General features: G+C 44.4%; 1 protein-coding gene across 6 annotated transcripts in view; it reads left to right on the top strand.

Annotated features, from left to right (window-relative positions):
* Positions 1 to 26,085, top strand: part of LOC109903708 (sterile alpha motif domain-containing protein 12-like) — a 134,361-nt gene that overhangs the window by 21,000 nt on the left and 87,276 nt on the right. For all 6 annotated transcript variants that reach the window (XR_004202835.1, XM_031788555.1, XM_031788556.1 and 3 more), the window contains 2 exons: positions 3,956 to 4,155; positions 9,868 to 9,997. Coding sequence is in view for 5 of the 6 variants with exons in the window: in XM_031788555.1 (XP_031644415.1) it covers positions 3,956 to 4,155; positions 9,868 to 9,997 (330 nt within the window). In the remaining variant the exon portion in view is untranslated. The remainder of the gene's footprint in view (positions 1 to 3,955; positions 4,156 to 9,867; positions 9,998 to 26,085) is intronic.

Here is a 26,085-nt window from a genome sequence, read left to right as displayed (position 1 = left end):
ACCTATGCAGCTAGCCATGACAAAGTATTGATAGACAGTCCCACTCACCCCCCCCCCCCCCCCTCCCGTCCCGTCCTCTCATTGGCTTAGTCAATGAGGCATCTGAGGTGAAGATCCCCATATGGGACAACGAGCTCCTTTTCTGCTCAAAGATGTTCCAATTACTACTTTAGGCAAGTGTGTAACAAGGATCTGACTGTGCCTTCCCCCTGCTGATGGAAAATGTGCTCTTGAAAGTCCTTAGGGTAGTCAGTTGTGGAGACTCACTTATGCTTTATACTTTTTGGAGAGATTAGGAGACTTTTTTTTTCTGACTGCATGCATAAATATATGACCGAGTGAACCACAGATGGAGGATTCTAAAAGACTGCATGCAAATATACAACACCCATTACCCACACTCCGTCGGTCCATAAAATCCCCAAAATAGTTGTTTGCTTTCAGAGCATCTACAGAGAAGTAAAGATGATTTTTCTGCAGCTTACGAAAAAGGCTTATTTGTGGTTAGCGATCAAAGCTACTGTTTTTAAAAGAGCAGCATATAAGTGAGTCTATGGAGCCCCCCCCCCCACGGGTCTCCCCTGTAGGGAGAAAGGGCGAGAGCTCACCTCCCTGTACGCCCCCTAGCGGATCACTAATTAACTTCACCTTGTGGGAAATGTCCTGGGAGTTGGCGGCTGAGGCCCCTAATGTAGTGTACAGGGCTCCAGTCAGCTAGTCTTTCTCCAGGCCTGGTTTCTGGTTCATAGTGTATGCACATACTCTGCTCTACTTGGAGGGTGAAGCCGGAGTGCCCCGGCGACCAGCTCACACTGAGCAAACTTCACTTCTGATTATATCGGCTTCACTTTAGATCTGTTGGCCCAGATATGGCTCTGGATGCCTGTGTAGGGAAAATAGAACTAGTATTTAAAAATAAAAAAAATGTATTTATAGTACAAATGGACTTTTAATAGCCTACTTGTGCTTCCACAACCTTTACCACCTTGTTTACCCCTTGTTCCAATCCAAACTTTGATGTTGGATTGCATGGATGCTGATCTCAAATCAAATCCAAGTTTATTTGTCACTTGCGCCGAATACAACAGGTGTAGCCCTTACAGTGAAATGCTTATTTACAGGCTCTAACCAATAGTGCATAAAAGGTGTCCGGTGAACAATAGGTAAGTAAAGAAACAACAGTAAAAAGACAGGCTATATACAGTAGCGAGGCTATATACAGTAGCGAGGCTATATACAGACACCGGTTAGTCAGGCTGATTTGAGGTAGTATGTACATGTAGATATGGTTAAAGTGACTATGCATATATGATGAACAGAGTAGCAGCAGCGTAAAAAGAAGGGTTGGGGGGGGGGGGGGGGCACGCAATGCAATGCAAATAGTCCAGGTAGCCATTTGTTTACCTGTTCAGGAGTCTTATGGGTGTAAAAACTGTTGAAGTCTTTTTGTCCTAGACTTGGCACTCTGGTACCGCTTGACATGCGGTAGTAGAGAGAACATTCTATGACTGGGGTGGCTGGGGTCTTTGACAATTTTTAGGGCCTTCCTCTGATACCGCCTGGTGTAGAGGTCCTGGATGGCAGGCAGCTTAGCCCCAGTGATGTGCTGGACCGTACACACTACCCTCTGTAGTGCCTTGCGGTCAGAGGCCGAGCAATTGCCGTACCAGGCAGTGATGCAACCAGAACCCTGTTGCAGCTGCAGAACCTTTTGAGGATCTCAGGACCTGGGGGCTTCATGGATGATCTGGGGGCTTCATGAAGCCCGACTTTTAAAAAAACATCAGAGGGAAAATGTAATGCTCATCATTGTATATCTTTAAGGGAAATTTGAGATGGAAGTTGTGTATGACTTAAAATCAGGGTCTATGCTCACCCCGTCCTTAGCTCTCTTCTATTACTTTGTACTGTACAAGGAGCTAAAATAAGTAAAGAAACCCCTCCAAGATTATGTTGTGGAAACTATACCATTACAACAGCGTGATATGAGTCCTTATACAGGTGATAAAACATAATTACACAGGGCTGCTATGTTGTAACACTCGTATGACCTTCGGATTCATGACCAACCTTTGTCCTTCCAAAGACCACTGATACAGTAATTCCAACTGCCAAGATGGTGGTTCTAAGCATTTTCCATGCAGCTCTTGCTCCCTTTCCCCGTCATTGACTCGGCCTCATTGAGAGAAAAAAGGAGGGGGGGAAAAAGGGGGGGGGGGGGTGGGGCAGGCGGCTGCGGCTCTCTTCCATCACCATTTGCGCATGTCGGAGAGGAAAGGAGTGAGGGTGAACGTTCTGGACTATTGCAGAAAAAAAATCATCCTTTTCCTCAACCCCCACCTACCCCACTGAGCCCTCTTCTTCAACAGGACAGAGAGCCAGGCAACTCTATCTTTCTCTCTCCTTTCATCCCTCCCCTCTATCCATTTTCTCTCTCGTTCAATATATTTCCATATTGCTGTAATTTTACAGATTTAACATAATTCACTGCTGCTCCAGAATGGTTGAACACCAGTCCTACAATGCGTTACGATATATTAGAGGGGGAGCGCAAAAGAACGAGCGAGGCGACAAGCGCGCAGGAGGATAGCTAGCTCCGTGCCATGCATCCTAAATTGCCTTTGGTTAAAACATGGCCCTCGTGTACATGTGTATTGCCCTTTTCTATTTAAAGGGGAATGCATCATGGTTTCTGCCTAGTTTCAGCTTGAAACTGAAAGTACACCAGATGTGTCTGGTAATCACCTAGTCTTGTCAACTGCTATTGATAATGAAGTGGCATTGTAAGTGTTCAATAGAGTTCAGGTCACATGTATTGCTGCGATTCTGTTTTTTTTATAGTTTACTATTGCATGGATCTAACTGCCTCGGGTTCATGTCTGGCTGTCTAATTTGCATTTGATTTCAATCAACTCAAATTTGAAACAAACACTTCTCTCATATTTGAATGATTTTATTAGTTAGTCTTGTAGCCTATAATTGTCCGTCAAATCAAGCAGGACGTTGTCCAGTAACCCTTTGTGGTAATCTCTGCTGTACGTTGTGGTGTCATCAAGAAGTAGACTGAGGTGGTAGAGCATCAGGATCAGAAAGGCGTCTCGCCGCCTTTTACTCTACTAGGAGGAAAAATGCATAAAAACAACAACAAATTTGAGTTTTTCTTTATTGGGTTTCCTGTAATCTCACAGTAACAGCTGCCTAAACTTGTTCTGGGCAACTATCTGCCACCTGGCATCGTGCCGACATGATTTACAACAGGGTCAGATTTATGGACGTGTCTTTTTAATCTCCCGCAATGCAAATTTGCCTGTCACAGGAAATTAATGGAAATCATTAAAGTTATTATGCAGTTATTATGTACCCTCAAAAAAATAGTGTGTGGTTAGACTGGGTCAGAGTTTTCCACCAAAATTGTGTTTTAAATTTTTTTTATTGAAAGAGATCACAGTCAGGAAAACCGTTATAATCCTTGACCTCAAACATAAGGTTGCGTTTTATTTGTTTTGGATCATTTTCAAAAGCCTGATGGATGGTAAAACTACTTTAGTCTACCATGGTAACTCCTGTCAGTACTTTCTGTTTTCTGACTTCAAATAGTGCCTGCGATCTACTTTTATCAATATGTGTAATTATGTCATGATTGCCAGTGTTATAAAAGCTTTACACCAAAATGTTAGGGCTAATTGTTGAATCTTCTCAAAGTTAGATATTGTTGGCCACTCTACCAAATTATGTACTGCCCTCTAGTGATGGTCTTATAGTATAACATGCATCAAGAACTCAAATGTGGTAACGCTGGTACCTTTGCTACTGGTATTCAAGTACTTACTTTTCCATTTTTTTTTTTTTTGCATTTCTGAACTATTACCAACCAGCGAGATGGTTGGTACACACATCTATACTGTACAAATGCATAGTTTAACTTTGTCCGTCCCCTCCCCATTTATCCCTGCAGCTGTCCACTGCAACCTGAGCCAGAATGGGATCGACCACCAGATGATGTGCCCGGACGACGTGACCTCACACCTGGAGGAGCAGCCCCTGGACCAAGGCGCCGTGCTGGACGACGACAGCCCCACCTATCAGGACGTGAGCCCCGGGTACCAGCGCCACTCACTGCCCCAGCGCTCCGTCTCCGAGTCAGAACTCTCCCGGGTAAGAACAGGGGGACTTCAATGTAGCCTTTCTCAACCCATTCATTCCATATATTTTATGTATCATAACCCTAGCACAACTGATTCAAATGGCTGATTAGTTGACTAGTTTCAGGTGTACAAGGTGTTGGAGCACATAAAATATATGGTACAGCTGGTGTCAAAGTCTGCTCTAACGAATGACCGGATAGGTACCAGGCTGGGGTGACCACTCGTACCACGATCATTGGTCTGTAATAGATTTGTAGGTTAATTTTGGGATATTAGTAACAGGTCCCGCCCTTGTGCTGTACGGTTGCACATTTTTACAGACTTTCAAGAATGTAATTCTAACTAATGTAATTGCCCATCTTGATTTCAATAATTACTTCCTTACTACACACTTTCTGGCACCTAACCATTGCGGTCTGAGAACTATTTACTTCGATTAAAGGTTGTCGTCAGTGGGAGATTTGTTTTTATTTCCTCTCCAAAAATAGCATCCTGTCGAGGCAACGGACCGGCCATTTCCTCCTCTTTCCGCCTCTGTCTCTGAAGGGAGATGAGAAAGAAAATGACAGATAATTATCTGGCTAACTGGAACTGCTTTCACCCAGACAATATGTCCTTCGAGAAGCTCCATGTAGCTACACCTTTGATTGGAAAAACTGGGATGCTTTTTGTCTCACTGCGTGGCGCAGGCCTTCTATGTTCCTACAGTATACAAGTAAGAGTGATAAACCACCATGTAGGTTCATTTGAAAAAGAATGTCATGACTGCATGGACTCATTAGAAACCTATAGGAGTAATGTGAGGATGTCTTAATGCCAAACTATTTTCAACCGTGCACGTTGTACAGTTTCCATCTGTTGAGTTCATGACTTCGATCCCCTTTTAACACTACTGAGCCAAGCTGTACTGCTCTGGCCAGGCTACACATACCTCTAGTTGCTGGAACATGTTTGAAAATAAAATGTCAGAGCCAGCACAGTAAGGTGCAGTTCAGCCAATAGGGAAACTCTGTGGCTAAGCAACCGCATCGACTGACAGCATGACCTGGTAGAGCGTGATGCTTGCAATGCCAGCATAGTGGGTTCTATTCCCGGGATCACGCAGCTGTAAAATGTAAGCTGCTTTGGATTTATTTATTTTAATTAAAAAATATATATTTTACCTTTTTTTATTTAACTAGGCAAGTCAGTTAACAAATTCTTATTTTCAATGACGGCCTAGGAACAGTGGGTTAATTGCCTTGTTCAGGGGCAGAACGACAGATGTCAGCTCGGGGGTTTGAACTTGCAACCTTCCGGTTACTAGTCCAACGCTCTAACCACTAGGCTACCCTGCCGCCCCTATCTATGGATTTGACAACTCTGCATGGGTGCTGCCATGACTGGGCTCCCCAGTGGGTGAGCCTATGACCTCCCAGGCCCACCCTTGGCAGTGCCCATGCAGAGTCGTGAAATCTATAGATTAGGGCATAATGAATTTATTTCAAACGACCGATTTCCTTTATGTGAACAGCAAATCAGTTTTTCCCCACGAAAGGTCTTTATGACAGCCAGAAATACTCCTCCGATGATCCCGCAGGTGACGAAGCTGGATGTCGAGAGCTGGCATGGTTACACATGGTCTGCGGTTGTGAGGCCAAATTCTCTTAAATGACGAAGGCGGTTTGTGGTAGAGAAATTAACATTAAATTCTCTGGCAACAGCTCTGGTGGACATTCCTGCAGTCAGCATGCCAATTGCACACGCGACATCTGTGGAATTGTGTTGCGTGACAAAACTGCACATTTTAGAGTGGCCTTTTATTGTCCCCAGCACAAGGTAATGATGATGCTGTATTCTTAAAAAAAAAACGTTTGACCCCTTTTTCTAGTTAGTCTTGTCCCATCGCTGCAACTCCCGTAGGGACTCGGGAGAGTCGAAGGTCAGGAGCCATGTATCTTACGAAACACGACCCTGCCAAGCTGCACTGCTTCTTGACACACTGCTCGCTTAACCCGGAAGCCAGCCTGCACCCAATGTGTTGCAGGAAACACCGTACAACTGGTGACCGTGTTAGCGTGCATACACCCGGCCCGCCACAGGAGTCGCTAGAGAGATATGCGACAAGGGGATCCCGGCCGGCCAAACCTTCCCCTAACCCGGACAACGCTGGGCCAATTGTGTGTCGCCTCGTGGGCCACCCATTAAAAGCCAGTGTGGTGTATGTTCTTTCTTTGTGTCCCAATAGTCTGTTTCTGCACTGCTTGTAAATCCAATACGTGTGTGAGGGGTATATATTATGTATAACCTACCTAAAAAGAGATTGCTATGTGCACAGGTAAGATCAGGAATATTGCCTCTGCGTATTGAAACAGGTCAGATCAGGAATATTGCCTCTGCGTATTGAAACAGGTCAGATCAGGAATATTGCCTCTACGTATTGAAACAGGTCAGATCAGGAATATTGCCTCTGCGTATTGAAACAGGTCAGATCAGGAATATTGCCTCTGCGTATTGAAACAAGTCAGATCAGGAATATTGCCTCTGCGTATTGAAACAGGTCATGTCTACCTATAATTAAATTGAAAAAATATTGTGTGTGTAGGCTTGTCTACCATATGAATCCTCTATTTGTGTCAGACTGGGTTCAAGTGACTTTTTTTGTTTATTTGTATGTATCTGGTGTACGTTATTTTACTGCTCTAGGGGTGTAATTATTTTTTGGATAACCTTATTTACTATTATGTATAGATACATTTTATTTTTAAAAATCGCTGTGGCGCAATGCAGAGAACGCCGGAAGAATTATTTAATTACCATAGTGAATTATTGTAATGTTTGTTTCAATTAATCCCATAAGGGTTGGTTTGCCAATTCTCGATTTGACACGAAAATTAAATGTCATTCGTTCCAATTTCAACCCGGAAGTGTCTTTAAAATGGTTATTAATTTACTTAGCTTGTTATTTCTCCCTTGCCGCGCGGCCTACCGTCCACATATATAGAGACAGCCTAGCCTGATTTATCCCCGCAATGAAATTGAATAATTAGCGACTTTTCTGCGCCTTTGAGCTTTCGGGGATAGAGAAACTATGGGCCCAGGCCACGCCTGCCGCAATGCCGAACTAGGTCATTGAGCTACGGAGGGGATAGGGAGGGAACGAGACGGGCTCAATGTCTCAAATACACACTTCTTCGGTCAGCGTGACGCTAATCGTTATTCCCTCATCACTGAGGAAATAATTGTGTACTGTATCAATGGAATGATGCGGTGTGGTCATTTATTCGCTAGGTGGCGCTGTATGTTTGAGAATGCCAGAGCTGTACACTGCCCTACCAAGGAAAAGAGCAGTAACTGCTTATAGAGTGAAACTGAGAAAAATGACTTTATTGTCCAGCCAAATGAATTGTAAGCACAATCATTGGAGATCTGTTGTCATACTATGAGGTTATTTTATTAATATTGACCCTGACCTCTGACTCTAGACGGCAGGTACTACCTTCTTGCTTGATACAACCACTGGTTTCCATGCTGATTTAAAAAAATATTTTTTACACAAACTTGTTAATGTATTTATTCGTGGCTGTCAGTGTCATATAGTTTGATTCTTGTATCAGCAAAGAACAATGCATAATACCAAGGTAAACTGTAGACACTGCAGCCCCAAAGCTCAGTGAAACCAAGGACAGTAACTGAAGTTCGTGATGGCAGTTAGTGCAAACATGACCCCCCCACACACACACACACACTCGCACACATTTTCTATGCAACACAATGGAGTCAGGATATATGTCTACATGATAAAGCATGTAGTTGAGTATAAAATAAAATAAAAAGTCAACTCATTTTTGACCAAATGCACGGTTGCTGCTCCTTTGCTTAGTAGGGCAGTTTAGTGTACTTACTAGGCTACACATGGTAGTGGAGCTATGCCAACACCACGAGAACCCCTGAAATGCCTTTACATTATTGTAATAATGGTATTACTTTAAATGAATGTAAGTCATTTATTAACCACCTGTAAGGCTTTCAGTATCCTACTCATTACACCTGGTAGTAGTCTGTGTGTTGCTGTGGGTGTACTGTATGTTTCAATTTTGGCTTTGTGGGTTGAAATTCTCTTATTTGTTGTGTTTTTGTTTTTGAAGTTGTCCTTGCTCTGTTGCTAAGGTAACATGAGAAACACCTGAAATGCATATTGTGTTTTTAAATATGCCAAGGACAGATTGACTGTGTTGTGTTTGCGAGCGTGTGCACACAGGCATATTCTCACTTAGAAATGAAGCTAGCTTTTTCTCGCGTCGCACACCAGCGCTGTCACTCAAGTCTCTAATTGGCTCGGTCTCAAGCGCATTTATGTGGACTTTTCCTTTCCTCTCTCTCGCTCGCTTTCTCTCTTACGTTCCATGGCTGGCGGGCATAGCCTCACACAATGTTATAGTCCCAGAAACACTGCTCTGTGCTACATTACAGTACGATGTCATATTGACTCAGGAACTGTTGCAGTTCCCACCAAGCTCACCATGGGCAGTTCACATTACACACACTCGCCCTGAGCAGTAGTGAGCAAAGCCTCTGACTTAATCCCTCTCTCCTGTCATCTATCTATCCTCTTTCCAGCCTTGTCCCTTCTCTTTAACCCTCTCTGTCACACGCACACCGTGTGTGTGTGTGTGTGTGTGTGTGTGTGTGTACATATGCCCCTTCTCTCTCTCTCTCCCTTTTTCTCCATTCCTCCCTACTGGCTCATCATGGTAGTGTTTCTGGATATGCCATCCAGAACGACACTAGCTCCTTCCCCTTCCTGCACTGTACTCTATCATACGCCCCAGGCTGCCAGTCAGAGTTAATTAGTGCTGAGCTGTATTTAATGGTTAACGTGGGATTTTGTTGCCCCTCAGCGGAGGTCTCCTATCGCTTCCTTACCTGCAGATTCAGCGTCTCTGTGGCCTGCCAAAGCAGTCATGTCAGTCGTCTATCTGTACTCTAACTATGCTTGGCACGTGGAGAATGACGGTCTTCCCCGGTGGTGTTCTCTCTATATCTGTCTCGCTTCCCTGTCTCTCTCTAGTCATTCAGGTACAGACCGACAGGGCAATGCTGTGGGTACTGTTATGCTAGCCTAGATGGAGGCATGTTTTATCGTTGTGCCGCACAGCGAGCCGCCGCTGACTGGAGTGGGAGGGAGATGGGAGGAAGGGGGTGGCTCTGTAATTTTAGTAGGCCCTCAATCAAAAGGAAGCGACGCCAGCACTTTAGCTACAGTGGCGGGTTGTTCAGCGGGACGCAGACTGAATGCCTGTGGGATTAGGCAACATAACTATCCACCTGACTGCATGTTGTTGTCGGATCAAATTATCTACAGTATGTCCTCTTTGGTCTGATTTTAAATAGTACTATACCATGATTCCATTTAGTGCTGCTTGTGTAACATACGTTATCTGCTCATGACCATATCCGTAGACATTGCTATATCATTGGTATTGGCATGGACTGTGTAATTTCTAACCCTAGGCATACATAGTTCATAGGCTAGCTACTCTTGTGTACTGCTGTCTATTACTGACATGCAGATCATCCATGAGGATGAAACAAATGGCCCTTGCAGATAAGTATTGGTTGGTATTGTTTGTGTATGCACTGTATAGGTCTCTCGTGTGTTACTGGTATAGTGTATTAATGCGTACTGTATGTACCATCAATATTGGACTTAATAAGTCATCTGTCTTTCCCCTCCATGCAGCCGGGGAATGTAAAGCTGTCCAAGCCAGTGGTCCTGTGGACCCAGCAGGACGTGTGCAAGTGGCTGAAGAAGCACTGCCCCAAGCAGCACCAGATCTACAGTGACTCCTTCAAGCAGCATGACATCACAGGTGCGCCAGCCAAAGCCCGAGTATCTGCTGTCGCGGTTCCCGTCATGTCAATCATACCCTCCTCCAATGAGCCCCTCGACAAGGTCACACCCGCCCACCCGCTAACAACCCACCTGCCGCATAATGGCGAGACGGCTAATTGCCACACACTCAACCTCTCGGCGCACGACTGATTTACATGACAATGTTTGTTTATTTGTGAGGTACTGACGCCCTCTCGACTCGCCGTGACTGGCGAAATTGAGCACTTCATCCATGACGCCACAAGGAAACGGAGATGGCTGGGGCTATGTGCTGAACCAGAGCACACAGCGGCATAACATAAAGATGTGGATGAGGCTACTTTCTATTAACGGTAATAGGATCTGGCTACATGCAGTGATAATCCCATGTCAGTAACATGTACAGTGCATACAAAGTATTCAGACCCCTTGACTTCTCCCACATTTTGGTACTTTACAGCTGTATTCTAAAATGGATTTAAAATCATTTTTTCCCCCTCATCAATCTACACAATATACCCCATAATGACATAGCAAAAAACGTTTTTTAGAAATGTTTGCTAATTTATAAAAAAAATAAACTAAGTATTTGGACCCTTTACTCAGTACTTTGTTGAAGCACCTTTGGCAGCGAATACAGCCTCGGGTCTTCTTGGGTATGACGCTACAAGCTTGGCACACCTGTATTTGGGGAGTTTCTCATTCCTCTCTGCAGATCCTCTCAAGCTCTGTCAGGTTGGATGGGTAGCTTCACTGCACAGCTATTTTCAGGCCTCTCCAGAGATAAATGATCGGGTTCAAGTCCGGGCTCTGGCTGGGCCACTCAAGGACATTCAGAGACTTGTCCTGAAGCCACTCCTACGTTGTCTTGGCCATGTGCTTAGGGTTGTTGTCCTGTTGGAAGCATACCCTTCATCCCAGTCTGAGGTCCTGAGTGCTCTGGAGCAGGTTTTCATCAAGGATCTTTCAGTACTTTGCTCCGTTCATCTTTCGCTCGATCCTGACTAGGCTCTCAGTTCCTGCCGCTGAAAAACATCCCCACAGCATGATGCTGCCACCACCATGCTTCACCATAGGGAAAGGGCCAGGTTACCTCCAGATGTGACGCTTGGCATTCAGGCCAAAGAGTTCAATCTTGGTTTCATCAGACCAGAGAATCTTGTTTCTCATGGTCTGAGAGTCTTTAGGTGCCTTTTGGCAAACTCCAAGCGGGGTGTCATGTGCCTTTTTACTCTGAGGAGTGCCTTCCGTCTGACCACTCTACCATAAAGGCCTGATTGGTGGTGCTGCAGAGATGGTTGTCCTTCTGGAAGGTTCTCCATCTCCACAGAGGAACTCTGGAGCTCTGAGTAACCATCACCTCCTTGACCAAGGCTCTTCTCCCCCAATTGCTCAGTTTGGCCAGGCGGCCAGCTCTTGGAAGAGTCTTGGTGGTTCCAAACTTCTCCCATTTAAGAATGCTGTAGGCCACTGTGTTCTTGAGGACCTTCAATGCTGCAGACATTTTTTGGTACCCTTCCCCAGATCTGTGCCTCGACATAATCCTGTCTCGGAGCTCTACGGACAATTCCTTTGACCTCATGGCTTGGTTTTTAGGCTGACCTTCACTGTCAACTGTGGGATATTATATAGACAGGTGTGTGCCTTTCCAAATTATGTCCAATCAATTGAATTTACCACAGGTGGACTCCTCCAATCAAGTTGTAGAAACCTCTCCAAGGATGATCAATGGAAACAGGATGCCCCTGAGTTCAATTTCTGAGTCTCATAGCAAACGGTCTGAATAATTATGTATATAAGGTATTTCAGTTTTTATAAATTGGCAAATATTCCTTAACCAGTTTTTGCCTTGTCATTATGGGGCATTGTGTGTGTAGGTTGAGAATTTTATTTGATCAATTTTAGAATAAGGCTGTAACGTGAGAATCTTTAGGTGCCTTTTGGCAAAGTGAAGGGGTCTGAATACTTTCCGAATGCACTGTACGTAAACAAATCAAATCTAAAATGATGCTCTGTGTAAAGAATTAAGGGCCCTTTGCCGTCCGTTTCATTTTCCTCATGACCATTACCACGAGTTTGGCTGACTTCAAACTTCTGTGACGATAACCTTCGATATTAGATAATCTTAGCACGTTGTCTGTAAATTATGCATTTCCTCATTAGCCCGCCGATAATGGAACAAACGGTGACTCAGATGTTGTCTCACAATTAGTGTAATTACCTGCAGTTGTGAGGTGTTGTTGTCTCAGGATCAATTAGCGATAACGATATGCACAAAACACACTAGTAATTTCGCTCATCATCCCATCCAGCATTAATGAACAGAATCCAATTTAAAACAAGCGGGCACACAATGCAATTTGCAGCCCAATCAATCTCTTGGAAATATCATGCGCATCTTTTTCCACTCAATTAGAATCAACAAGAGGACTCAAATCATGATAAATGTAGTATTGTGCTCGAGAACAACTGTGTAAACAAACAAGTTGAATAGGTGTGTGTTTTTTATTTATTTATTTATATATATATATATATACTGTTCAAAAAAATTAAGGGAACACTAAAATAACACATCCTAGATCTGAATGAAATACTCTTATTAAATACTTTTTTCTTTACATAGTTGAATGTGCCAATAAAATCACACAAATTATCAATGGAAATCAAATTTATCAACCCATGGAGGTCTGGATTTGGAGTCACACTCGAAATTAAAGTGGAAAACCACATTACAGGCTGATCCAACTTTCATGTAATGTCCTTAAAACAAGTCAAAATGAGGCTCAGTAGTGTGTGTGGCCTCCACGTGCCTGTATGACCTCCCTACAATGCCTGGGCATGCTCCCGATGAGGTGGCGGATGGTCTCCTGAGGGATCTCCTTCCACACCTGGACTAAAGCATCCGCCAACTCCTGGACAGTCTTTGGTGGATGGAGCGAGACATGATGTCCCAGATGTGCTCAATTGGATTCAGGTCTGGGGAACGGGCAGGCCAGTCCATAGCATCAATGCCTTCCTCTTGCAGGAACTGCTGACACACTCCAGCCACATGAGGTCTAGCATTGTCTTGCATTATCTCTTTATTATCTCATTATCTCTTGGCTACATAGCTGATGCACGCTGGACTGTCCATTAATCACGGTACTCCATTCTGCTTGTTTGTTTTAACTGTTGGCCCCGTTGCCTAGTCTACGCCATTTTACCTGCGGTTGTTGTGCTAGCTGATTAGCTGTTGTCTCACCTACTGTTTTAGCTAGCTTTCCCAATTCAACACCTGTGATTACTGTATGCCTCGCTGTATGTCTCTCTCAAATGTCAATATGCCTTGTATACTGTTGTTCAGGTTAGTTATCATTGTTTTAGTTCACAATGGAGCCCCTAGTTCCACTCTTCATACCCCTGATAACTCCTTTGTCCCACCTCCCACACATGCGGTGACCTCACCCATTACTACCAGCATGTCCAGAGATACAACCTCTCTCATCATCACCCAGTGCCTGGTCTTACCTCCTCTGTACCCGCACCCCACCATACCCCTGTCTGCGCATTATGCCCTGAATATATTCTACCATGCCCAGAAACCTGCTCCTCTTATTCTCTGTCCCCAACGCTCTAGGCGACCAGTTTTGAAAGCCTTTAGCCGCACCCTCATACTACTCCTTCTCTGTTCCGCGGGTGATGTGGAGGTAAACCCAGGCACTGCATGTCCCCAGGCACCCTCATTTGTTGACATCTGTGATCGAAAAAGCCTTGGTTTCATGCATGTCAACATCAGAAGCCTCCTCCCTAAGTTTGTTTTACTCACTGCTTTAGCACACTCTGCTAACCCTGATGTCCTTGCTGTGTCTGAATCCTGGCTCAGGAAGGCCACCAAAAATTCAGAGATTTCCATACCCAACTATAACATCTTCCGTCAAGATAGAACTGCCAAAGGGGGAGGAGTTAGCCTGCAAAGTAATGTCATACTTTCCAGGTCCATACCCAAACAGTTCGAACTACTAATTTTGAAAATTACTCTCTCCAGAAATAAGTCTCTCTCGGTTGCCGCCTGCTAGCGACCCCCCTCAGCTCCCAGCTGTGCCCTGGACACCATTTGTGAATTGATCGCCCCCCATCTAGCTTCAGAGTTTGTTCTGTTAGGTGACCTAAACTGGGATATGCTTAACACCCCGCCAGTCCTACAATCTAAGCTAGATGCCCTCAATCTCACACAAATCATCAAGGAACCCACCAGGTACAACCCTAACTCTGTAAACAAGGGCACCCTCATAGACGTCATCCTGACCAACTGGCCCTCCAAATACACCTCCGCTGTCTTCAACCAGGATCTCAGCGATCACTGCCTCATTGCCTGTATCCGCTACGGAGCCGGGGTCAAACGACCACCCCTCATCACTGTCAAACGCTCCCTAAAACACTTCTGTGAGCAGGCCTTTCTAATCGACCTGGCCCGGGTATCCTGGAAGGACATTGACCTCATCCCGTCAGTTGAGGATGCCTGGTCATTCTTTAAAAGTAACTTCCTCACCATTTTAGATAAGCATGCTCTGTTCAAAAAATGCAGAACTAAGAACAGATACAGCCCTTGGTTCACCCCAGACCTGACCTGACTGCCCTCGACCAGCACAAAAACATCCTGTGGCGGACTGCAATAGCATCGAATAGTCCCCGTGATATGCAACTGTTCAGGGAAGTCCGGAACCAATACACGCAGTCAGTCAGGAAAGCTAAGGCCAGCTGCTTCAGGCAGAAGTTTGCATCCTGTAGCTCCAACTCCAAAAAGTTCTGGGACACTGAAGTCCATGGAGAACAAGAGTACCTCCTCCCAGCTGCCCACTGCACTGAGGCTAGGTAACACGGTCACCACTGATAAATCCATGATTATCGAAAACTTCAATAAGCATTTCTCAACGGCTGGCCATGCCTTCCGCCTGGCTGTAACGGCATTCTTCGTTTGTCGAAAGAGAGTCGGACCGAAATGCAGCGTGGTGGTTACTCATGTCTTTAATGAAGAAAAGTGCAATACATGAAAATAACAAATAAATACAAAAACAACAAACGGAACGTGAAACCTAATTACAGCCTATCTGGTGAACACTACACAGAGACAGGAACAATCACCCACGAAATACAAAGCGAAACTCAGGCTACCTAAATACGGTTCCCAATCAGAGGCAACGAGAATCACCTGACTCCAGATTGAGAACTGCCTCAGGCAGCCAAGCCTAACTAGACACCCCTAATCATAGCAATCCCAAATCCTATAAAACCCCAATACGAAACACAACACAAACCCATGTCACACCCTGGCCTGACCAAATATATAACGAAAACACAAAATACTATGACCAAGGCGTGACACTGGCTACTTCAACCTCGGCCAACAGCTCCGCCCCCCCCCGCAGCTCCGCCCAAGCCTCTCCAGGTTCTCCTTTACCCAAATCCAGATAGCAGATGTTCTGAAAGAGCTACAAAACCTGGACCCGTACAAATCAGCTGGGCTTGACAATCTGGACCCTCTATTTCTGAAACTATCTGCCACCATTGTCGCAACCCCTATTACCAGCCTGTTCAACCTCTTTCATATCGTCTGAGATCCCCAAGGATTGGAAAGCTGCCGCAGTCATCCCCCTCTTCAAAGGGGGAGACACCCTGGACCCAAACTGTTACAGACCTATATCCATCCTGCCCTGCCTATCTAAGGTCTTCGAAAGCCAAGTCAACAAACAGGTCACTGACCATCTCGAATCCCACCGTACCTTCTCCGCTGTGCAATCTGGCTTCCGAGCCGGTCACGGGTGCACCTCAGCCACACTCAAGGTACTAAATGATATCATAACCGCCATCGATAAAAGACAGTACTGTGCAGCCGTCTTCATCGACCTTGCCAAGGCTTTCGACTCTGTCAATCACCATATTCTTATCGGCAGACTCAGTAGCCTCGGTTTTTCGGATGACTGCCTTGCCTGGTTCACCAATTACTTTGCAGACAGAGTTCAGTGTGTCAAATCGGAGGGCATGCTGTCCGGTCCTCTGGCAGTCTCTATGGGGGTGCCACTGGGTTCAATTCTCGGGCCGACTCTTTTCTCTGTGTATATCAATGATGTTGCTCTTGCTGCGGGCGATTCCCTGATCCACCTCTACGCAGACGACACCATTCTATATACTATCAGCCCGTCATTGGACACTGTGCTATCTAACCTCCAAACAAGCTTCAATGCCATACAACACTCCTTCCGTGGCCTCCAACTGCTCTTAAACGCTAGTAAAACCAAATGCATGCTTTTCAACCAGTCGCTGCCTGCACCCGCATGCCCGACTAGCATCACCACCCTGGATGGTTCCGACCTAGAATATGTGGACATCTATAAGTACCTAGATGTCTGGCTAGACTGCAAACTCTCCTTCCAGACTCATATCAAACATCTCCAATCGAAAATCAAATCAAGAGTCGGCTTTCTTTTCCGCAACAAAGCCTCCTTCACTCACGCCGCCAAGCTTACCCTAGTAAAACTGACTATCCTACCGATCCTCGACTTCGGCGATGTCAACTACAAAATGGCTTCCAACACTCTACTCAGACTGCATCCAGTTTGCTATCACAGTGCCATCCGTTTTGTCACTAAAGCACCTTATACCACCCACCACTGCGACTTGTATGCTCTAGTCGGCTGGCCCTCGCTACATATTCGTCGCCAGACCCACTGGCTCCAGGTCATCTACAAGTCCATGCTAGGTAAAGCTCCGCCTTATCTCAGCTCACTGGTCACGATGGCAACACCCATCCGTAGCACGCGCTCCAGCAGGTGTATCTCACTGATCATCCCTAAAGCCAACACCTCATTTGGCCGCCTTTCGTTCCAGTACTCTGCTGCCTGTGACTGGAACGAATTGCAAAAATCGCTGAAGTTGGAGACTTTTATCTCCCTCACCAACTTCAAACATCAGCTATCTGAGCAGCTAACCGATCGCTGCAGCTGTACATAGTCTATTGGTAAATAGCCCACCCTTTTTCACCTACCACATCCCCATACTGTTTTTATTTATTTACTTTTCTGCTCTTTTGCACACCAATATCTCTACCTGTACATGACCATCTGATCATTCATCACTCCAGTGTTAATCTGCAAAATTGTAATTATTTGCCTACCTCATGCCTTTTGCACACATTGTATATAGACTCCCCCTTTGTTTTCTACTGTGTTATTGACTTGTTAATTGTTTACTCCATGTGTAACTCTTTGTTGTCTGCTCACACTGCTATGCTTTATCTTGGCCAGGTCGCAGTTGCAAATGAGAACTTGTTCTCAACCAGCCTACCTGGTTAAATAAAGGTGAAATAAAAAAATATAAAAAAATTAGGAGGAACCCAGGGCCAACCGCACCAGCATATTGTCTCACAAGGGGTCTGAGGATCTCATCTCGGTACATAATGGCAGTCAGGCTACCTCTGACAAGCACATGGAGGGCTGTGCGGCCCCCCCCAAAGAAATGCCACCCCACACCATGACTGACCCACCACCAAACCGGTCATGCTGGAGGATGTTGCAGGCAGCAGAACGTTCTCCACGGCGTCTCCAGACTGTCACGTCTGTCACGTGCTCAGTGTGAACCTGCTTTCATCTGTGAAGAACACAGGGCGCCAGTGGCGAATTTGCCAATCTTGGTGTTCTCTGGCAAATGCCAAACGTCCTGCACGGTGTTGGGCTGTAAGCACAACTCCCACCTGTGGACGTCGGGCCTTCATACCACCCTCATGGAGTCTGTTTCTGACCGTTTGAGCAGACACATGCACATTTGTGGCCTGCTCGAGGTCATTTTGCAGGGCTCTGGCAGTGCTCTTCCTTGCACAAAGGCGGAGGAAGCGGTCCTGCTGCTGGGTTGTTGCCCTCCTACGGCCTCCTCCACGTCTCCTGATGTACTGTCTCCTGGTAGCGCCTCCATGCTCTGGACACTACGCTGACAGACACAGCAAACCTTCTTGCCACAGCTTGCATTGATGTGCCATCCTGGATGAGCTGCACTACCTGGGCCACTTGTGTGGATTGTAGACTCCGTCTCATGCTACCACTAGAGTGAAAGCACCGCCAGCATTCAAAAGTGACAAACATCAGCCAGGAAGCACAGGAACTGAGAAGTGGTCTGTGGTCACCACCTGCAGAACCACTCCTTTATTGGGGGTGTCTTGCTAATTGCCTGTAATTTCCACTTGTCTATTCCATTTGCACAACAGCATGTAAAATGTATTGTCAATCAGTGTTGCTGGACAGTTTGATTTCACAGAAGTGTGATTGACTTGGAGTTACCTTGTGGTGTTTAAGTGTTCCCTTTATTTTTTTGAGCAGTGTATATCACACACTACCATTTCAAAAGTTTGGGGTCACGTCGAAATGTCCTTGTTTTTGAAAGAAAAGTGTTTTGTCCGTTTTTAAAATAACATCAAATTGATCAGAAATACATTGTTAATGTTGTAATTGACTATTGTAGCTGGAAACGGCAGATTTATTAATGGAATATCTACGTAGGCGTACAGAGGCCCATTATCAGTAACAGTCACTCCTGTGTTCCAATGGCACGTTGTGCTAGCCAATCAAAGTTTATCATTTAAAAAGCTAATTGATAGTTAGAAAACCCTTTTGCAATTATGTTAGCACAGCTGAAAACTGTTGGCTGATTTTTAAAGCAGCAAGAACCTTCTTTTGACTAGTTGAGTATTTGGAGCGTCAGTATTTCTGTGTTCGATTTAAAGGCTCAAAATGGCCAGAAACAAAGACCTTTCTTCTGAAACTCGTCAGTCTATTCTTGTTCTGAGAAATGAATGCTATTCCATGCGAGAAATTGGCAAGAAACTGAAGATCGCGTATAACGCTGTGTACGACTCCCTTCACAGAATTGCTCAAACTAACAGGGATGTAAAGAAATGTGTGCACAAAATTAGTTTTTTTGTGAGTATGAAACATTTCTGGGATTTATTTCAGCTCATGAAACATGGGATCAACACTTGTTGGATTTTTACATTTTTGTTTTGTAAACCAAGATTGGTTGAGTCAATGCATTGTCACACTCTGGCTGTGGCTAGGAAATTGAGTTGGAAATTGAAAATCATGTTGTGTGGTGTTTTGTTTCTGGTCTGATTAGGTGAAGGCCCTCTGTTTTGATAGGACTTCCTCTGCAATGGTAACTATAGTAACAGAGCAGTACTACTAGTAGAAAACCTAAGCCTCTTGTAAGACGTCAATACGACTCAATTTCATTGGTCTTGGCCCACTGTTCCTCCTCTCGGAAGTATAAAATCAATACACGGCAGCGTATCCAAAACAACTCTTACACATCCCCCATTTTATGCCCTAGCTCTGACAGTACAATGTATTTTCCATCCATGAGCTTTGCAGCAGTGCTATATTTCCACTTCTTTGAATGACTTCAATATGCAGCCGCCAGTTGCCATCCCCTACCAGTGTCATCGAGCATCAGTCAAAATCAAAATCAGTGTTTCCCCATCTGACCGCCTCGATTGCCAAGATTTCCCCCCTTTTGATGCAACCACAAGAAAGCCTCCGAATTTGACTTTAACGGAGCTGTCGTTAAAATTGCATTAAAGCATATTAAGGCGTAATTAGATATTAGTACCTAATCTTGTGTAATTACAAAGACTAAGTCGCGGCGGTGAGCAAAGAGCGTGGTGTGGTAAATGAGTTATGTACACATTCGACTGATACCGTATGTGGAATCAGTAAAGAAGTGCACTGACATATGTAATCAGAAGAGGAAAGGGGAAGATTAAAGGGTTGACGACTATTGAATCACACACCCCTGTCATGGAGCAGTGGCTTGACTGAATTAGAACATGGTGATCCAATGACCTCCACTTCAGACCGACCAAGAGATGCAGCTGTAGATACGAGACAGTTGATCTGTATCCCAAATGGCACTGTATTCCATATGTATTGCACAATTTTTATATATATTTTGGACGGATCCTTTGTGTTAGACGGTCTTTGGATTGCAGTCAAAATGAAAGCATCCAGCAAAATGTTGTATAACATAACTGTAGGGAAATGGTGTAGCCTGCACCAGTGTTGGTTCTATTTAAAGGTTCACCTCTGCAAGAGCATGCTGTAAGAAGGATAGCAGTATTTTATTGTAGTACTAAATGTTGTTTGATGTATCACCAAGTGCTATAACAGCCTCCACTCTTCTAGGGAAGGCTTTCCACTAACTGTTGGAACATTGCTGTGGGGTCTTTCTACCATTCAGCCACAAGCAATAGTGAGGTCGGCCCCGATTTTATTTGTATTTTTTTTGGGGGGGGGGGGACTATTAAGCCTGGCTCGCATTCGGCGTTCCAATTCATCGCAAATGTGTTCGATGGGGTTGAGGTCAGTGCTCTGCAAGCTTTACACTACTCAAGCTGACACTTTGCATTGTGCATGTTGATCTTAGGCTTGTGTGCGGCTGCTCGGAAATGGAAACTCATAACCTGGCCTCTACAATCAACCCAATTGAGATGGTTTAGGATGAGTTTGTCCGCAGAGGGAAGGAAATATCTACATAGGCGTACAGAAGCCTATTTATCAGCAACCATCACTCCTGTGTTCCAATGGCACGTTGTGTTAGCTAATCCAAGTTTTATCATTTGAAAAGGATAATTGATCATTAGAAAACCCTTTTGCGATTTATGTTAGCACAGCTGAAAATGGTTGTGCTGATTTTAAAGAAGCAATAAAACTGGCCTGTAGGCGAGTTGAGTATCTGGATCATCAGCATTTGTGGGTTCGATTACAGGCTCAAAATGGCCAAAATGGTCTATTCTTTTTCTGAGAAATGAAAGCTAGTCCATGTGAGAAGTTTCCAATAAACTGAAGATCTCGTACAAACGCAGTGTACTATTCCCTTCAAAGAACAGTACAAACTGTCTCTAACCAGAATAGAAAGAGTGGGAGGCCCCGGTGCACAACTGGCTGGGTTGTGTTTCGGAGGACGCACGGCTCTCGACCTAGGCCTCTCCGAGTCCGTACGGGAGTTTCAGCGACGAGACAAGACAAACTACCAATTGGATACCACAAAATTGGGGAGAAATGGGGGTAAAAGTGCCAGCATCGGTCTTCTGTGGTGTATATAGACAGCTTGGTAAATAGTGTAGTCTACAACCTATTGTGAGATACTCTACCTCAGGTGAGCAAAACCTCTAGACTTCCTTAATATTAGATTTTGTGCACCAGCTGTTATTTACAAATAGACACAGACCGCCACCCTTTGTCTTACCGGAGGCAGCTGTTTGATCTTGCCGATGGACTGAACCTAGCCAGCTACATGTTATCCATGTCGTCGTTCACGACTCTGTGAAACATAACTTTAATATCTTTTTAATGTCCCGTTGGTAGGATAGTCTTGGTCTGAGCTCATACATTTTATTATCCAATGATTGCACGTTGGCTGATCGGACTGATGGTAGAGACGGATTACCCACTCGATGTCGGATCCTTGCAAGGCACCCCGACCTACTTCCCCGATGTCTGTTCTTCATGCAAATGATGGGGATTTTGGCCTTGTCAGGTGTCTGAAGTAAATCCTTTGCATCCGACTCTTTTTAAAAAAAGAAGAAATCTTTGTCCAGTACGAGGTGATTAATCGCTGTTCTGATATCCAGAAGCTCTTTTCGGTCATAAGAGACGGTGGCAGAAACGTTATGTACAAAATAAGTTACAAATAACTTGAACAAACACAATAGCCCAATTGATTAAACGGCAGCCATCTCCTCTGGCTCCATTACTAGACCCATCAACGATGATAGTGAGAAAAGCATTGCGAGCGATAGGCCGACAAAAAGGAACAAACGTATAGTAAGTGATCAGATTGCATCTGGAGAGCCACCTAATTGTATGATCATGTTGATCCTTTCACAATGGAAATGCTATATATGACATTTTTCCTCACGTCTCTGTGCAAGTTAATAAACAATGATTAGTAATCGGATACTGTAGATGGGCAGTGACTCTGAATTAGAATCCTGCTGAGGTTGCAGTGTGATTGTGCTGCTGATTATCCCTCTGCTACTGTGCTTGGCTTCATTAAGGATGAGGGCTGCATCCCCTTGAGAATGATGCCCCTATTTGCTCCAGTCAGAAATAGCATTAGCATCTAATTTGGAACTCATCTCAGCGCATAGCCCATCTCATTGCCATTTGGGAGCAGCACTTTACAATATCGTGCCTAGGTTACTGAGAGAGTCACATCATGGTCACCCATGTATTTGTAATGTGTGCCAGTAAGCCAAGCACTAGTAAAGGATGATATACACAGTACGTTGTGAATGTTATCTCTTGCATTTATTTAGACAACAGTGGACCACATTAAATGGGCTTGTGGGCCGGATCTGGCTCGCGGTCCACCAATTTGAGACCCCTGTTATAGAATGGTCTATTGATAAGGATGTGTGTGCTGCATGTTGTGAATTATTGCACATGTGGAGGGTAACCAGAGACATTCAGTAGTCTATACCCCCCCTCCCCCCACACACACACACACACAGCTGTGTCTGAAGGTGTTACCTGAGAACTATCTGCAGTTCACAGCCAGCCAAGCTCTTACTGTAGATCCCATGTACGTTCACTGACTGTAGTCGTTTGGAGAGAGTTGTGAGATGGAAAGTGAAGTTCATTTTCTGCTTTTGTGCCCCTGTCCTCACCCACAGAGCAGTAATTAGCATGGCTTTTGGTTCACACGTAAAAAGGGACAGGTCCCGCAGGGGTGTGTGTGTGTGTGTGTGTACATGTGCACTCTAAGCCCCCATTCATCAAAGCAGTGGTTGACTGTGCCAGGCCATAGCTGTAGATTAATCTGCCTGCAGCCCCACACAGAGACCCGCACTCCCCCTGCCCATTTAATCTAACGTTTGTATCCATAGATTTATGAATATGCTGACTTGAATACATACTGTCTTTTACAGCATCTGTACCTGTTTTTTTTTATAGGGGGTTGCCTTTTTCAACAGTAACTAATATTTGGGTGAGAAGGAGGCCTCATTCAGGCAGGTTTGCGGTAATGGTATAGAGGGGTGGACAGTGAGAGGGCAGACCTAACACCGCCAGCCAGCAAGCTACAGGGGAGACCAACTGGAGAGTGGGAGGGGAATTTTAAATCCAATCGATATAGTGCAACTGAAGAGGCAGAAGTGCCTTAAGTCATTTTTGTCAGTCAGTTGGCCAAATATAAGTGAATACAGGAGATGAAGTAAAAAGGAAGCTTTGTTTTGTTCTCTGGCAGTGTTCCAATCACAGATGGTCTAGAGACTCTAGAGGAAAGGAAATTGAAATAGAATCCCTCTTACCTTTGCTGGGGTCCAAGAGAGTGCTGTGTGTGTGTGTGTGTGTGTGTGTGTGTGTGTTAGGGATGGGCACGGTTAATCGAATATCGAACAGACGTTAGTATTCGATTACTTCAGTGAGTGTTCAGTGAAAAAGCTTTGTCTAAAATGAAATTATCCTTGTGACACTTTTACCTACAAGGATATACCATGACATTTGAAATTCTTAATTTAACAAAGCAAACTTGAATGTAGTTTATGAAACGTTGAGTTGAGCTACTGCTGCGCATTTGGCCCTCCAGGCTGTTCTGACATCGGTATGCTATTTTCCCTACTTTAAACGGCAATAACAGGCGCTCGCCTGTCAGCGGTTCCACTAGACCTGAAACTGATCAATGCAAAACGCCTTTTTTGTAACAATCACTTCTATCATGGCAAAAATCAGACTTCTCTTTTGCTGTTGCTTACAAATTCCCGGAGAAATCACTGTCCTCGGTTTACCTCAGCCATGTGCATTTGCGTCTTTCTGATTGGTTGAGACAGTCGAGCAATTTTTTATTTAAAGAAAGTTTCGACAAAAGGAAATCACAAAAACTGAATCGTAAAATAATTTAAAATGCCTATCCCTAGTGTGTGTGTGTGTGTGCCTGTGTGGGAGGACTGCTTGGTGACAAATAGTATAGCTATCTGCCTTTACCACAAATAGTATAGCTAATCTTTTGACATTTTCTTTTGAACCACTCTCTAAATTCAACCAAGTTACCTGCCATGACGTGACCCATTAGGAAATAGTTACTCCAACCCCAACACTGTATCAATAGTCCACCATTTTGGAGACACTGCCTTGTCATAGCACTCCACTCAACCCCAAGTTGTCTAGTCAGTCCTCAACAAGTCTCCTCTTTTCTCATTTTATGTACTTTTTTTTTCTTTTTTTTTCTCCAAATCCACTCCTAGTTCCTCTTAACTTTCTCTCACTCTCTCTCTCCATCTCATCCCCTCTTCTCTCTCTTCAGGCATTCTCCCCTCATCCTCTACTCCTCTGTGCTCTCTCTGCCCGGCCATGCTACACTGCTCTGTGTATTAATTGTGGTTTGATAAATTCCCTACTGTGGCTTTGTGGGATTGTGGAGTCAATGACTCAGAACTGCAGCGGCGAGAAACTCCACAGAGGCGTTTCGCCCGGCTGCTACCGGAAGGAGAGGAAAGGAGCTATGTTGGCACCGCCGCCAAGAAACTAGCAGCTTGACTCCAAATTGCTCTCATCTTGAGGCATCTTAAGCGGGCCGCCTTTTAACTCTGAGATATTGATAATTAAAGATGCGTTATTATAGCAGCTGTTTAGTCATTGATCTGGAAAGCTTGATCTCTCATACATCCTGTATGGTTGTGTTTGTTTATAGAACCGATAGCCATGAGGTAAAGCTAAAGAGGTGCCTCTGTTGCCAAGCAGATTTGCGTAGGATTTCGGATGAGGTGCCAAGTGATGGTTGGTCATTATTTATAGACTCCTCAGGTGATCCTTTTACAGTCACTTTGTCGTTCTAGTTCTCTCTCACGTCCCATTTTACTGGCCCTCATAGGTTCTCCTGTCTATAGTTAGCTACTCTGTAATGGGCATCATTAAAACCGTAGCTGGCATTTCAACATATTTTATTTATTTTTTACACTTTTGCCATTCTTTGGCCATAGTCACCCACAAATACACAGACTACTTTAGCTTTGTTAACTGCTCACTGTGTGTTGAGGCATGGTTGCATAAGGTGTAAAACTGCAATAAATCACCAAGTTACTTTCTCACAAGACATTATAGCCAACGATGCTTTCACACAACACCCCTTGTCAACAAAAAAAATCTATCTTGAATAATGAGCCGGTAAAAAAAGGTAAAAAAGGTTAAAAAAAAAAAAGTTAATATACAAAGGCGTTAAGTAACAAGTCGTTATGAAATCACATCAAATCTAGAGTATGTAATGACTGCAGTAAGTACAGTACTGTTGGAGGTGGATGGGAGGAGGGAGCTCAGGATGAAAGAGGGAGAGCATGTGACAGTCAGGCCACCATAGCCCTGCTTTGAGACCATGAACCAGGTAAAGTTAGCAGGCTGCCAGCCAATCAGGAGGAGCAAATCAGAGCCCCGAGTCATTAGGGTAAACGAGCGAGGGGGATTTACAGGAGTCGGGCTAATGCATAGTAATCGGCAGGAATTATTTTCTATCTAGCTCCCCAATCCCGCACATTGCCACAAAGGCCTTCCACAACGAGCGTAATTAATTAGACTCTACTTTCTCCACTGAATTTCTATCACTGGCCAAAATCACCTACTTTCTAAGAAATTATATTGAAGATTAAATTAGGGATTTTAAAATCAAGGTCTCCCAGAAGAAGGTGCCTATGGGTGAAATACGATTAATAATTATGCTAAAGTGCATTATGTAGCCAGATGAAGACAGTTTCAAGGAATAAGTGAGTCATCGTTGGCTGCTTCCTGCTAGTATACCCAAGCATAAATTGAATAACATGTATTGAATGGTTAGAGGATGGAGAATTATCTATTCATAGATTGAGAATAGAGTCACCTTGACAATGTCTATACATAATGGAAATGGAAAATGGGATATTTCTTGTGCTGCTTATTGTATGTAACAGTGCAGTTGAAGGCAGCATTCAGAGCGAGAGGGTCCTTTTTGTTCAGTTATGCTTTAGTTCACTTTGAGGTACTACTGAGATCCTTTTCCAAACAATGTTTATCAATTTCATTAAATATTTATTCTGTAAAT

The sequence above is a fragment of the Oncorhynchus kisutch genome, linkage group LG14, assembly GCF_002021735.2.
Source record: "Oncorhynchus kisutch isolate 150728-3 linkage group LG14, Okis_V2, whole genome shotgun sequence".
Classification (NCBI taxonomy): Eukaryota; Metazoa; Chordata; class Actinopteri; order Salmoniformes; family Salmonidae; genus Oncorhynchus; species Oncorhynchus kisutch.
Note: the sequence above shows the minus strand (reverse complement) of the source record. Positions and strands in the feature narration are given on the sequence as shown.